Here is a 16,338-nt window from a genome sequence, read left to right as displayed (position 1 = left end):
CTATGGTCTTAAACTTTTGATCAGCTGAAAAAAATCACGTTTGAGTGTAAATGCAGTTTTCAATTAATTCCCCGCTCAAAAGTTTTTGTCTCTTACACTGATTTCTTCTTTTAACATTGTGAAGCTCTACTTAGAACCTTAAGATCCAATAGTGCAAAATGCAACTTCTTGCAATTTTTTGACTGGTCTTAAGATTTTGATCAGGAGTGTATGTGTTAGCATATTTGTACATGTTTTGGTTTTGGTAAACATCATACTTTAGAATTACAGTGCATGACAGAAAACAGACTGTGTGAATTTATGCTTTTAATATCATCAAACATGGAATTTACATCGCTGCCTGTCATCTGTTTGAGGAAAACAAGAAGAGTTCTCATGTGAGAGAGGAACAAATTTGCATCCTGTGATGGTCAGAAAATTAGGATTATCTGTTCTCTCTCACATGCCAACTCTTCTTGTTTTCCTCAAACAGACTACAAGCAGCGATGTAAATTCCATCCCCAAATCTTGTCTCCATGGTAACAGGGAGAAGAGACTACAAAACAATACCCTTTATCTGACGAGTGGCTCTGACTGCATGAAGTTTCTCAGTGTGTCTAACTTTCAGTGAAACTCTGAAAAACCATGGGGCCTATGAAGCTAAATGATTATTCTTTGTTCATTCTTCTGTTTTTAATATGTGTACATGATATTAGCTCTTGGCTCTTTAAAACACTCTCCCAACTCTTGCTGAACATAAACTTCAAAACAAATCTTCAGAATGACGTTTTAGGATAAAGACTATGTGACTGCACGTCTTCTTCCTAATCACAAACCCCAGATGCAGGCAGCATCTGCAGTTTTTTTTATCTTAACTTAATGCAATTTACCTTTTTAAGTGACTGAACTTGTTTTTATCAAACAGATGTTTTGATATTTTTATGACTTTTCTCTGGGAAATATTTCAGATAAACTTTGTTGCTTTTGTAAATGATGTGTCAAGCTAAGATGACTCAGTTGAATAAAGCTGAACCTGTCTTCATCTATGAGAATGCTCTGAGTGTTCTCCTCCAGCTGATAAAATTACCGCCTCACAAACTCTGGATGACTTTAACTTCTGGGACACTGATGCCATAATAACGTGAGGTACAAAGATCTGACCACATGTTCCTGTAAGCAGCAATGTCATTCAGGAGCTGCTCCAAGGTGTCTCATGTGTCCACAGGGAACATGTGTTAAACCTATTAATTAAAAACACTTGTTTTCTTTGTTATTTTAAGTAAACATTTTTTTATTCTGTTTTTCTTTAAGTAGGGAATCAGAAATCTAAAATATAAACTTATCTTTTAGGCCTGATGGTATATCATGACTCATTTTATGATCACCCCTTTTTAATCATAAAATTATTGGAATCATTTAATTCATAATTCTTACCATGATCTATAAGTAGTTTGTAAATATCCCCTTTTTTGAAAAAAAAAAAAAAAAAAAAAATTAGGAACTGTGTCTTTAATTCTTGTGTACTGTATGTGAGATGAACTTCTAATGCAAAAAGCTGACCTAAGGCTAAATAAACTAGAGCGAAGGATAATCTAACACCAGTGTCGTAAAACATTAACATTTTTATTTATATATTGAAGGTGTTTGCTACAGAAGCATGGCAGCCATCCTTACAGCCGGTGGTGGACACCATAGGTGAAGGAGGCCTCAGGCAGCTGAGGTGGGGGAAGCAGCACTTTACCAACACTGTGTAGAATGGAGGTGGGGTGCTCTTGACCTCAACCAGTGATGTTGATGGGCGATAGAAGGCATACTTTGACGACCACCTCAATCCCACAAGCACGTCTTCCATGGAGGAAGCCGAGTCTAGGGACTTTGGGCTGGGTTCGCCCAGAACCAGGGCTGAGGTCGCCATCTCTGCTACTTGCAGATCTGGTCCTGTTGGCATTATCATGCCATTATCTCCAGCTCTCACTGAAGCGGTTTGCAGCTAGGTGTGAAACAGCTGGGATGAGGATCAGCACCTCCAAATCTGAGACCATGGTTAAGTTTGAAAAGGGTGGACTGCCCTCTCCGGGTTGGGAGTAAGGTGCTGCCTGAAGAGGAGGAGTGTAAGTATCTCTGGGTTTTGTTCACGAGTGAAGGATATTGACAGACAGATTGATGCAGTTTCCGCAGTATTGAGTACTGGTCCATTGAAGTGAAGAGGGAGCTGAGACTATGTCTCTCTGTCAGGATCTTAAAAGGTTTGCCAAAAGAGAGGAGTGGCTAGGAGACGGACAAACTCTGGTGACTCAAATAACGGTAAGTGATTTTATTTACAGTGACTAAATAGAATGACGACTGGAACCAGGATCTGGAAGAGAGAGGCGGCAGGTAAGTATGGAGGTAAGATAAGTGTCTGGTCTGGATGGTAGTTAACTGTAGAGTTCGGCAAGAATATTAGCTTACAGTGCAAGAATGAGTTTCTGTTGTGGAAGATGGCCGGGTGGTAAGGTGTTAGCCGGTGAGTGAGGTGGGGTTTCCGATTCCAGTCAGTGATAGTAACAACTAGACCCTCCGATCCAGAGGCGGAACGCAGACTGGCTCGGTAAGCGGCTCGCAGGTTCCTCACTTTCCTGGTTTGGATGATCCAATAAGTGGTTATTTCCTCAGGCTCAGGTGCAGCAGCTTGGACTGGTTCCGAAAATCGACACCGGTACTTCTTTGCTTGGTAGTTTCGGGTCAGGCTCTGGCAGGACTCCAAGAGGTAACAGGTAGCACTGGGAAAACACACAGGCAAGGGAAAAAGTCTTAGCAGAGAACTTTCTTAGCTTACTCTTCTTATACTAAGTGGCCGAGAGATTATTACCAAACGGCAAACAATGCTCCAGCGCTGATCTGAGCTCCACCAAGGCCTTAAGTACCAGTCAAGTTGATGAGGTTAACCTGCCGCAGGTGGGAGGGGAGTGGCAACTCCCTCGCAGGAGAGAGCTGGAACAGCCCACCAGCAAGTAACTCTTCAGATCACCACACTCTCAGCTGGTCTGGGAACACGTTGGAATCCTCCAAGAGGAGATGGAAATGGTAGCTGTGGAAAGAGATGTCTGGGCCTCCCTGCTCAAGCTACTGCCCAACAACCAACTCCGAAACAAGCAGCATGAATGGCATTGATGGATGAGTGCATGCTACAGAAGAAATTCAGCTCCCAGCCAAAAGGAGACAGAAAGAGAGAAACGTGTTTACCTTTTATTCAGCTTTATTCCTTTTCTGATTCAAACACATTCAATTTGTTTTAAATTTTTAATAATGATCTTACTGTGCCAACTGTCCTGGGTTTTAAAGACCAACCTATCTTACAATGACAAAAGTAACATGCTGTCCATCAGCAGGTGGAGCTGAAGTCCTTCACCATCAAGCTCCACATCTGACTCATCAAAGATTTACAAAGAACTCAGTCTTTATTTTTCCATTTCAAACAAGTCTTCATTCCATCAGTTTCACAAATACGTATTTTGTCACGCTAACTGTCCGCGTTTCAGCTGCTCTTTTCACAGCTGGAAACTCCTGAGCTGTAAGAGTAAAGGTCAAAGGTCAAAAGGTACTGGACTGTGACAGAGGGATCAGCAGGTCCATCAGGAACTCATCAGCCAAGATGCTCAGACATCAGAGAACACAAAACAGGCACAACATTACAGAGCGCCCCCGGGGGTCACGATACAGATAAAATTTTAGGTTGTAAGAATCTGTTCCCTTAGTTTAATAAACCGTCTACACAGGTTTACTAACTGTTGTCATTCTGTTTGAGAGCAGTAGTGCATCATCATTTGGGTTCAGTAACATTACACAGTTGGACAAATCCTTATTTCCAGGTTCACTAACTTCTAAACAAGTCATTCTGCCACTAATTTCATAACTGAGGGAACAGATTCTGCACAAAGGCTCTGTACAAAATAATGCTACATTTGTGTGTGTGTGTGGGGGGGGGGGAGCTAAACCCTTCTCTAATAACGTTATTGCTGAAAGATTTACTACTTGAATATTTAAATATAAATTAAATATAATTGTTATTTCAGTTTAAACTGAGGTAGACAAGATGTGACACCCAGCCCTGTTGGAGAGCAGGAACAGAGAAGGGCTACATTTTATTTCACTGGACACAAGGTGTATTGTATTTGCTTCTTTATGTTCATATTGTTCACACATTTTAGTTAAATAATGCACCTAAAATCAAATAAAAATTCTCAGCACAGCAGAGAAAAGGTTTACGCCAAAACCCCAGAGTGCAAACTTGAAGCCTTATCAGCTACTAAAAATTTGCAGATTAATTGCTTCTGGATTTTAAAATATTGTAGTGACACACAAGAGGGCAGCAATCTGCTTTGGAAATAGATTCTCATGGACTGAAATGACAGCTAATATTAGCAAGGCTGAACGAACCCACATTAAAAGTGGACTGGAAGTGACTCTGTATCTGAAGTGTTACAGCTAGCTGCTGCGTTCTGTGCTTGCAAATAACCACGGAATTCTGTGGCTGTTTCAAATCTGACAGTAACGGTCTGTGAAACTGTTTTTGCATAAACTGCTGTGAAATTTTGAGGAATGGAGTTGTTTAAGAGCAACAGCGATCCATATCTGTGTTCAGACTAGCTGTTAAAATCCATAATTCACATAGTAACTTAATATGTTTTCACATTGGAGCTTCATGGGTTTTTTTTCTCTAATGGTTGGCTGTATTTGGACTAGCCATTAGCTCATCAGTCCTCTCAGAATTAAGCCCTATGTCTCCAAACTGAGGTCGTTCAAAGAGCCATCTACAACAGGTAAGATATTACTGTTCATAACTTTTACAAAGAACCCCAATTTGAAACATCAGAACGATCCCTTTAACATATTTTTTCTCTGTCAGTGGTCACTACTGCACTTCTTAGCACCTCCAGACTGAGTGGTTACGTCCATCATGTAGTTACTTTTCTATCTTTTGACTGAATTTTCTAAAAAGACATGAACATCTGATCCAGTTCCATTCTGAATCCAGCTTCAGCAGAAGAATTCACTCCAGGCCGACTTTATCAGAAACAGAAGGCAGAATTGATCAGATCACTAAATCTACATCTGAGGTTTATGTTGCCTCCCATCTTTGCCTTTTAATGGACCTGTTATCCAGAACAAATGACAGTTACACAGTGAAGTAGATCTCTTTAACATGAAGCATTAAAAACAACTGTTTATAGCTGATGATGCCTCTGTGCATCAGAAGCGAAGGCATTTTCTGACTGTGGTGAGTGAGAAGTTTAATGGTTCTTTCAATTTCACTATTAAGTCAGAGAAAGTTCAAAAATATCAGCAAAATGCCCCTGAAGTTGGCTTTATGACTTAGTAAGCTGGTGATCCCTGATCAACCCCAACCTCAAAATCCAATATAGTTCCTGCTCAAAATGTTGATAGCTGCATATATATACATATATATATATATATATATATATATATATATATATATATTCTTTTAGCTGGTTTGAATCCCATTTAATCAGCTGCACATAAAGTACTTTAAAAACCTCTGTTAGAAAACATGTTATTAGCTTGTGTTGCTAACTGTGGTTAGCCTGGTTACTGAGCACAGCAATTAACAAAACTCACAGATTTTCCAACCTGAACCTTGAATACGGTTAAGCTGAGTGAAGTCATTACATTAACATTTCAAACTCTAATATCGGCACCTTCGCAACATCACAGAATGGAAAAATTTAGACACGTTATACACCTTTAGAGTTGAGAGGATGTTGCCATTTTATAAGTTGAATAATTTTAGTTTGCATAACGTAGGACTATTCCAACAACAGAATATAAAAAGTCTTTGTAGAAAAAAAAAGCAAAATAAAAACAGCCCCCTTAAAGATTTCTACTCAAGACAAAGAAATAAAAAAACAGTTTGTCATGTGAGTAAGACCTCCAAATAACCACATGAACACAAAACCATGAGAAAATGTACAGATAAATATAAATACAACTTAAAAAAGATAAATATCACTTTTTATGCACATCAAATCAGTGCTTATTTAACAACAGCATTATCCTAGTTTGTAGAACTATGGCTTGGGGTCTGGGTCACTGACCAGTATCTGACTGGTAGAACCTAGATCCATTCATTTACATCAAGTCATTCTGTCATTTAAGCATTTCATACACAATATGATGATCGTCCTTAAAGGCATTGGCAGCAGACAACAGTAACAGAGGTGCTTTTGTGACTCCTGTCTCACTGGATGTCAGCATCTAGCCTAGAAATGTAATTAAGTCACAAGTGAGCAGGAAGATGAAGTATGTTTCATGATCTTCCTCTTTCATCTTGTGCTTTGTTGTGCCAAATGTGGGTAAGAATGAATGGCATTCTTCTCTGTTCCACAGCTTCTTTCCTCTGGCTGAGAAAACCCAAGTGAATAAAGTTTGTTGTCGCTAAACTTTATCTTTGTAATAAGTGACGTTAGTTTGTGCTGGTCATCTTGAAACTCCCAATGCAACATTTGATTCTGCTTTTTTTTAAGTCCACATTTTTCTTTAAACAACTATTTCCGTCACTTCTTGTGTCATACTTGATCCATTGAATGAAGTGAAGTTGACTTCATCGAAAACCTGAAAGCATTTGCTGTTAAATCTGTGAGCCATCTGTGCTTCTTGTCTCCTGAAGGATTTAAGAACAAGTCTGCTTCAAGCAGAGCATTATTAATCCTACCAACCCAATCAATCTTGGAATAGACTGGTGCGCAACTTCCTTTTGACCATTTTTATATATCTTCGCATTTGTCCTTACACATTTGACTCTACAAAAGGTCTTTTAGGTTTGACAGGAGATATAGGACCTGTCCTTCTCTCCATTGGTCTGTCTGAGCTGTGGACAACCGGCAGCATACAAGATGCCTTAACATCCAAATAGGAAGGATTTTGACGAGTAACCTGCGCCAAGCCTTCACCTTGTTGACCATTACCTGGAACCAGCTCAGAGAAATCTGGTTGGTTGTCCTGGAGGAGGTGGCCATTGTGGGCGTTGTTGTTGCTGCGGTTGTAGTAGGCAATAGAAGAAGGCTGGTGTGGAGTGAAGCCTCCATGAGTGGCATAGTTTTCGCTGGGTGAAGTAACTACCGTGTCCACTGAAGACACAGCCCAGGAGCGAGAGGGACTCAGGCAGGATGGTGAACCAGAAGGACCTGGTTGATGGTACTGCTGGTGCACTCTTACAGTCTTGTCTGTTACACCCATAAACGGAGTGTTTCTGGATGAGCGTCCTGCTTCTCCAGGATATGTTCCGCCTCCTGCGATTGACATCTCTGACTGGGGAGAGGAATTAATAAAAAGATCATCATGGTAACTGTAGACACCTCCCACAGCATCGGAAGGCAGGTCCATTTGCTGGGCAGAGGCGGAGGTCCTGAACACTTGGCCCTGATTGGGTGGTGGCCCACTAACAAGGCTTCCACTGCTAGAAGAGAAACGGAGGCTGACACTTTGGGAGTGGATGAGAGGCCTGGGAGGGGCGGAGGTGGAGGTTGGGTGGGCACTAAGTGGACGTCGAAGCCCACCCTGGTGGTGGTATTTATAGTCCTGTGACGGCTGAAATCTGTCCATATGTTCCATTGCTGCCTCAGTGACTTCCATTGGGTAATAAGCTGCCTTGGACTGGTTGCGGTTGAATTGTCGGGACTGGCCAAAGAGACTGACTCCCGTCCTCTCTGCTCCTGAACCTCTTCCATAGGCAGATTTAGCTCTCATCTGGCAAACAAGGTCAACATCCACATCATCCACTGCATATGAAGCAGAGCGGACATGTAGGGTAGGTCTGGCATCTAAAGGGTTTGGGTAAAAACCTTCCCCCAACTCTGCTAGTTCTTGGGGTAGATGAGCAAACTGGGAGTAGGCAGAACTTCCCAAAACCATGCTGGAGTGGGCTGAGGAACTAGGTTGACTGGTCCTGACAACTTCCACCTTGGCTTGCTGGAGCCACTGACCCTGGGAAGGGTTCTGCTTCTGGAGAGACCTCAGACTGGACATAGGGTGGTTCTGCTGCACTCCCTGATTCTGATCCAAGAGGTGCAGAGCTGAAACAGATTGCGGATGGTGGTATGGTCCTCCAGATGTACTCTGTGGATGTTGCTGTGGTGAGGGAGGAATGCCAAAATGATGATAAGAGGAGGAAGTAGGCGGAGGAGCAGAATGGCTGGGTGAACAGAGACCTGCTGAGTGGGTGGGACTGGGGAGGTGATGATGTATGTGGGTGGGGGAGAGTGATGACGGGGATTTCACTCCAGTGTGGCAGCGGGTGTCGAGACTTTCGGCTGCTTGCAGAGAATAAAGAGATGAATTTCCTTCTTCCTCTTCCTTCTCCAGCACCTCTTGTTCCTTGTTCTGGCCCCCCTTTTCCTGTCCTGTCCAGTCTGAGTCCCTGCACCTGGCTTCACTGGCAGATACAGACACATGTTGTTGGTAAACATGATGAGACGAAGGAGCAGAGTCCTCTTGCTGAGCAGCCTGCCGACACTCTTCTTTCACCCTTAACAAAAGGCGCTGGATCTCACGATTGGATGGACACAGACGGCTTGCTTCAATCAGGTCTTCCAGGGCAGCATGGAACTGTCTGAAAGGACACCACAAACACAAGTATGACGAATACCAGAAAGCAAAAAAAAGGAGATGATGTCTGTTAGTAAGAAAATATATCATACAAAAATTAAACTGTTTCAACTGCTGATGGTTCTAAACTGTTTAGTTTGACATTGTCTATCAAAGATTTAACTGAAGTTGTCCGTTTTCACACTTACTCAGTCAAAACTGCCACTATCCCTTAGTTTGAAATCTCCTTTTGTATTTCTACTACACTGACAGATACTTTTGCTTCCTCAGTTTTATGATGACAGTTTGCACAAACTCCACAATATTATGAAGCATGATCAGGTGAACTGCAATCTATTGCAGTTTCTCTTTCCAATGAAAATAAAATTAATCCCACAGAAACATTTTCACTGCATTTCAGCCCCAAAAGGAGTTGCTGACATCATTTCACCTTGCTAAAACAGGTGAGAGTGTTGATAACGACGAGGCTGGAGATCCCTCTGCTAATTGAGTTAAAATAGCAGAATAAATGCTTTAAGCTATTTGAAATTGTTGCTCTTCCTCAAATGAACAAAACCATACAACAGATTCCACCATGTCATTATAAAACAAAAACGAAGCCAAAATGGAAACAATATGTCCTCCCTGTGAGTCATGTGGTATAATAGTTACCTGCGGCTCCGTTTGGCGCGGGCTCGAGCATAAAAGGCTTCATAAGATTTGGCTTTTAGCTCTAGAGCTTTTGTAGCAAATTCCTCAGCAATGCTGAAGTCCTGCATTAAACAAACAAAAACACACAAAGGTGCATCAAGGCTGAAGAAAGAAAACTCCCAGATATTTAGTCCATAGATTAACTACAGTACATAATTTTCATTGAAAAACATTGATTGGCTACATATAACTTTATTGTGTATGATTGTAGGGCTATATCATCAGCTTTAATAAAACAGTTTTTAAATAAAAAAAACACATTCTTTGTTTTCATCTCAAGCTGTTAAGACCGATTGTTGCTTATACAAATTTCCTGCACTCAGTTTGAGCTTTTCTACAGGCTTTTATTTCTATTTTCAATAAAGAACAAATAGTCTTTTCAATTTTTCTCCTTTGTTCTTGTTATTCTTGGACAAATGTGAAACAATCCCATCAGCAATTCAGACTGCATCCTTGTTGGGGTGCTTAATTTATTTCACAACTTACTTTTTTTTCTTACTTTTTTCTATTATTCCTTATTTTTAACAATACACCATACAATGAGCACCATAGAGAATAAACACCAAATGATGAATGACAAAACAAAAACCAAGAATAAAACAAGACACAAACCCCCCCCCCAAAAAACCCCAGCAATTGTTTCATTAGGTACATGAATAGAAAGTAAACAAACTGAGGTATCGAAACGTAAATAAAATACAAATCTGACAGGGAACAACTAATACAGGGCACCTAAGAGGCTTAATACATTATGTGCTACTAAAATTGACTTTACAAAAAACAAAACAAGAGAGTTGCTATTACAACTGGGAATAAGGGAAGCACCACTCATGGGGTTACGTCGAGTGTCATAACGTGGTCCAGAAACGGAGTCCAGATTCTTAAAAATGGGATTTCAGAGCCTTTGAGAGTATGTCTAATTTTTTCCAGTTTCATGTACGAAAGAGCGTCTTTTATCCAATGAGAGTGTGAGGGTGGCAGAGGATCCTTCCAGCGCATCAGTATGACACATCTCGCCAGCAGTGTGAGGAAGGCCACGAGGTCGGCATGATGGGGTGACAGTAGATGGTTTTTGGGGAGAACCCCAAACAAAGCAGTGAGTGGAGACGGCTGTACCGTGGCTGAGGTGATTACAGAAAGTGAGTCAAAAACAGATTTCCAAAATTCAACTAGAGAAGGATAAGTCCAAAACATATGTCCGAGAGTGGCTAGGTGCAAACCACACTTTGCACAGCTTGAATCCACGTCCAGAAAGATTCGGGCCAGTTTACTTTTTGACCAGTCCACTCAATGGACGACTTCTGTGTCTGGCACAAATTGATGAGCTGTGGATGCGTTGTAGGATAGTTTGCCATATTTCATTATCAATATCTGTATTGAGATCATCAGACCACGCCGCAGGAAGACGGCCAGGACCAGGAGTCAGATTAGACATTAAGAAGTTGTATATTTTTGATATTGTACCCTTTGGAGTGGGGCTAATTTCTAGCAGCTGATCAGTGATATTGGAGGCAGGAATTATTGGGAATCCTGGGAAACGATGACTAATAAAATCTCTAACTTGTAAAAATCTAAAAAAGTGGGTAGCTGGTAAGTTAAAATTTGAAGATAACTGAGCAAATGAGACAAAGGTACCGTCTTAGTACAGATCTTTCACAGACAAGAGCCGATGGCTTCGTCACACTGAAAAAGTCTTATCAATGAGTGACGATGGGAATAAAGGACTAGAATTTAGTGTTGACAAAAGCGGTATTCGCTGGATCCCAAAATGTTGCATAATCTGAGTCTATATTCTAAGGCAGTTCTTAACAATTATGTTGCTAGTGTAAGGTATAGGAGATGTTGCAGGGGGAAGGCATAGAAGAGAGTACAAGGAAGCAGAGCTGCATGAGGCCTCCTCTATAGGTAACCATTTACACCCTCCTAACACTGAATGACAACCAAGAGAGGATGTAAAAATCAGCCAGAATGTGGATGGTCTTTGCATGGTGAAGTCTTCAGAGGCATATAAAGAACCTCAAGTTTGGCTAATAAGGCATATTAAGCCTCAAGTCTAGGCTATGACCTTATCACGTCCACATTGCTCTTGCAAAGTGGAGCAACTCTCTTAGCAGCACAGCAACAACGCACATTGCATACCACCACCATTCTCGCTACAACCAGTAGCATTGAGCTATTCTCTCACCTCACAGCTGCAACAACCAATCCACACTCACCACATGCCAACAAATATCCCTCCATGATCAGCTTTCATTCACCTTTTGAAGCAAGAAGCACTTGTTCATGGCCAGGTGTGCTGCATAAGGAAAGGTGTATGCATTCCAGATTCCTTGGTGGATAATGTTTCGTCCTCCATGAAATAGCTAAATCTGAACCTGGAGGCCCAGAAACCTCTCATATACAGTATATAGGAACAGATACTGAGATTCTATAGATTGTAACAAGGTCATAAAATCAACCTAGCACAGATGTGATTACTTGTGGTGATAGTGTGTGCTAGTGTGGCATGATATTCTTCATCATAACTAGAGACACACTGATTAATTGACTAATTTTGGCCTTGATATAACTATTATATTTTGTTTTATGAAAAATACAAATTGACAAAAAAGAATTGGTGTTGTATATCAGCCTGCTTTCTAAAGATTGGCATTGGCCAAAGAAAACCTCATACTGATCAACCTCTACTTGTAGCACCATTCTGACATGGTCTGGGAGAGTTGGCATGTCCATGATGGGATTAGGGTGTAAGGGACCTATTTGTCCAGTACTTGGAGTGTAGCAGAAACATGACTGTCTTCACACTGAAGGTTTTCCAAGCTTGCTACAACCTAGCCACGTTCTAACTGTAATTAGAGTTGCGGATGTAAGCTCACTACCTCTGGCCCAGGGCCAACGCCATGCTCCCAGGTGGTGGTTAGAGCCTTTGATGCAGTGGCTGAGGCCCTGTGCTACTGAGCCAGTGGTTAGAGTTGCAGATGGCAGCTGATTCACACTTTGTGGCTAAAGGTCTGGATTCTATGCTTCTGGGCCGGTATTTAGAGAGCAGAGTGTACTGTCAGAGCAGGCAGTCGGGTAAATAATTAATTTCCTCAATGCCAGATTATTTCTAAAAGTAATAGAAGAGGCTAGAGCGGCTACAGAGTGAGTGTCAGCATGCAAGGTGGGAGAAACGAGGAGAAAAGTGTTGGCGGTAACCTGGGTATAAACTTTGAAACATTGTGGCATTTCTAAGTTTTCATTTTAATCGTCACAAGTAAATATACTTAAAATAACAACACAGACAGTTTTTTTAATGTGTGTGACTTAGGTTCATGTCAGATGATGAGTTTAAGCAACATCAGAATTTTAAGATGTTGTGCTTTGAAGGTGACAGCGATTGAAACAGTCTTATTGAGCTGCTTTTCTTTTCAACAAAAACAGTAAATGATGTGAGTGAGAGCAGCTTTATTGGGTACTTAGACATATTACACATATGAGCTCCAATTTGAGCAGGAGACTTTACCATCATTCCTTTCTTCTATTACAGCCATTGTGTTCTGCCACTGCTGCATTCATGCTGAGTTCAGGGTCCTCATTGTGAAATCATCACGCTTAAATAAAATCAGTCAACCAACAAGAAGGCAGTAACTTTGCAGTCATATCTGTCAGGGATTGTTTCACAGCAATCTGAGAACAGGAAGCTGAACTTTTGAGAGGACACAGAAGAAGTCTGAACATAATATGTGAGAACAACAACCCCCAGAATCCCATTCTGAGTAAAAAAAACAAATACTCTGCTGATTAAAAACAGAATGAAAGCTGCATGGTGGAGACTCACGTTCATTTTTCGGCGACAACGGGACAGGTTGAGCAGCACACACACTCTCAGCTGTTTGAAGGACTTCAGCTCATCTCCAGGAAACTTCTGCAGAGCTGACTGATAGGAGTGAGCAGCCTCTCTTACCTTTCCCTGCTACAAACGCACATACACAGATTATGAACAGTATCATTACCTGGCTATTAGCTTGTATATTGCTTCTGTGTGTTACCTTATAAAGTCTGTCTCCTTCTTGAATCATTTTACTCAGCAGAACCATTAAAATGTCAGGTTTAGAAGTGGCCATGGCCCACGTTGCAGGTCCTAAAGCAGAACATACACACAATTTGTTACAAATAGAAAAATGATGCCAACAGATAAGCATTAAAGCAACTTTATTGATCAGAGCACAGGAATAGTGTGCTCTGACTTTTACTAGTGGTACATTGTATTGTGCTGTCTGGGCAGGAAACCGAGACAGTACAGTGAGTGCTTGTGATGTCAGACTGTACAGTTTATACAACAAAACGTTGCAAAATAAAGCCCCAAATTATTGTTGGGCTTTGAAGAAGAAAAAGGTTCAGGCAGCAGCTTGAATATTTCTGCAGAAATGTTCTCGTTATCACCTGCTGCCAAGTATTTACTCAAGTCTGCGTGTTCTGTTGTTTGTACCATTAGAGAAATAGTTCATAAACTAGTGATAGATTTAAACCAAACTTTTAGAAAGTAATCACTGAATGGACATCTATAACTGATTAACATTTGGAGACGGTCGCCCCAGCTAAGCAACCTTAGCGAACATAAAACTAGCTATGACTCAGCTAATTTTACAAATATTGAGCTTGAATTTGGTGTGGTAGTAGCTGAGAGTCATTCGCAACACATACTATGAGCGCTAACTGATCCATTGAGATCTGTTTACAAAACTTGACTCGAGTCAGCTCTGTCCGTTAGCAAAATATCTCATGAACCAATGAACAGATTTCAGTGAAACTTTTAGAAAGTAATCATTGCCTGTAAATCTAAAGTTCATTGACATCTGGAGTCAACCCAGTTTAGAACTGCTGCCACAACAAATTGACATCAGCCCAAAAAAGTTTAATTAATTCACCTACATATATTACGCTTAAATTTGGTGTGATAGTAATTGAGAGTCATCCCCATGATACACTCTGAGCACTATAGTAAAACATGTTTTACCTATTTTTGCTCCCTTTTTGAGAAGAGCGATGACCGCTGAAGTGTTTCTGCAGCCGACGGCTCGGTCCAGAGGACGCATCCCGCTGCAGTCCACGTGTTCCACAGAAGCACCGTGATCCACCAGATACTGAACCTGCAGGCACACACACACACACACACACACCAGAGTTCAACTCTCAGTCACCATACACAAAGCTGGTAGATCAGAGGCAGACCATAATGAAATTCATAATTTTTTGAAGTTTTGGCTGAGATTCAGATTCATTTGCAACTTTAAAACACCAACGATTATTTACATAAAAGCTCAAAACATATTATTCGTACTAAACCATCTCTGTCGGACAGGTGACCCAAATACAGGGACATCTTGTTTCCTAAAACATGCCACCTACAATCAGATGTGTGTCAGTGTTACAAACCACTTCAGGGTCACCGCAGAAAGCTGCCAAATCCAGAGGAGTGCGGCCGCTGCGGTCAGCGTGAGCGGTATCAGCTCCTCTCTCCACCAGCTCCTGGACTAACACCAGCTGACCTTTCAAACACGCCCAGCTCAGCGCCGTCAAACCCTCTTTGTCAGTCTGATCCAGACACGCTCCTGGAGACAGAAGCCGACCCAATCCTCTCAGTGTACAGCAGGAGTTACAGATTAGAATCAGTTGAATATGTTTTGGGTTTGTGTTTTAATTTTAAAACAAATGAGAAAACTGGTTTCAGTCCCTCCCTTTGGCAAACAAGTGTCTTTAAATTCCCGGTGCATTATGGGTAGTCTCTATACAAAAATCATAGGAAACAAAATTGTTCATTTTTCATTGCCTTTATGAAAACCTGCATGTATGTTGTTTTTTATAACTTGTTGACAAAGGCTTCAGGTACAGATGGAGACAATTTTGTTTGTACCATTTGGTTAAAGAACCCCCCCCACAAAGGTCACTGAAAAAAACTGACAAAAATATTGAAAATCAGGCAATGCTTTTGAATTTTGTTTAAATAGAAATATTTTTAAAAACACTAATAAAACTGGTCCTGACTAAAAGGATGGTACCCCTAAATGAATATTTTGTTGCTCAATCTTTAGAGATGATCATTGCAATCACATACTTGCCAACCGTCCCACATTGTGCGGGACAGTCCCGCATTTAGCACCCCCTGTCCCTTGTCCCACATCACCCTGTGCGGGACAGCCAAAAGTCCTGCGTTTGGCCCTCACACGCCACACTTTGTATTTCTCACGCAAAAAAACAAAACACACGCACACAGCCTTTTTGTCACTTTAACGCTATATTTAGCGAGTTTTCAGATCCGTCTAGCATTTTTTTGAAGCGACTAGCGACAAATTTAGTAACTTTGGCGGCTAAATGTGAGAAAGCACTCATTCTGCAGCGTGTCGTAATCCCCGCCCACTTCCCCAAGCACTGACAGCTGTCAATCTCACAGCAGAGAGTAGACCCGCTCCACTCTGTGTCCACAGTGGCGCTCCTGTGCATGCTTGAGGGGGCGCGCGGGAGCATGATTGTTTTCGTGTGAGTCGTGTTGTCAACTGATGATAGAGAGCTAAAGATGGAGAGGCAGAAAACTGAAGAGGCAGAAGAATAAAGATGTAGGCATGAAAGAAAGCTTTTCAAAGTGGTTGAAAGACAGCAGGAAGTTCTGTCTGAGCATCAAGAGGAGGATTGGAAATGTTCAGGTTAGCTAAAGCTACTAGTTACTAATAAATAACAAGTTACAGCTGTTTACTGATCAGTATTTACAATATAACAGCTGAGAGGATGGAGAGAAAGATCAAAACTTTAGAGACCTGATCTTAAGCAACTATGATATATGTGTTTAATTCAAATTAATTGATCAGAATTCAGAAAAATCATGTTAAATCTATGATGTTTGTGTGTATTTCTGGGAGTGGGTTTTTTGCATGATGTTTTAAAGACATGATCAGCTGATGAATAGACAAGCTGTGTCTGGCAAAACTTTTTATATACATCTGTATATATTTGGGCAGACAGACTTAAACACAGATAATGTAATACTTAAAATGTGAATGTGTGTGTATGTGTATGGTTGGGGGGAGG

At 41.2% G+C, this 16,338-nt stretch overlaps 1 protein-coding gene across 2 annotated transcripts in view; it reads right to left on the bottom strand.

Moving 5' to 3' along the window:
• Positions 1-3,199: 3,199 nt before the first annotated feature.
• The window catches only part of LOC108248181 (protein TANC2), a 91,507-nt gene continuing 78,368 nt past the window's right edge, over positions 3,200-16,338 (bottom strand). For both annotated transcript variants that reach the window (XM_017436789.3, XM_017436788.3), the window contains 6 exons: positions 14,692-14,867; positions 14,273-14,405; positions 13,305-13,396; positions 13,094-13,228; positions 9,235-9,335; positions 3,200-8,587 (listed from right to left, as the gene is read on the bottom strand). In XM_017436789.3, coding sequence (XP_017292278.1) covers positions 6,766-8,587; positions 9,235-9,335; positions 13,094-13,228; positions 13,305-13,396; positions 14,273-14,405; positions 14,692-14,867 — 2,459 coding nt within the window. In that variant the 3' untranslated portion in view covers positions 3,200-6,765. The remainder of the gene's footprint in view (positions 8,588-9,234; positions 9,336-13,093; positions 13,229-13,304; positions 13,397-14,272; positions 14,406-14,691; positions 14,868-16,338) is intronic.

This window comes from Kryptolebias marmoratus, linkage group LG12 (assembly GCF_001649575.2).
Source record: "Kryptolebias marmoratus isolate JLee-2015 linkage group LG12, ASM164957v2, whole genome shotgun sequence".
NCBI lineage: Eukaryota > Metazoa > Chordata > Actinopteri > Cyprinodontiformes > Rivulidae > Kryptolebias > Kryptolebias marmoratus.
This window is presented reverse-complemented; position numbering and strand designations above follow the sequence as displayed.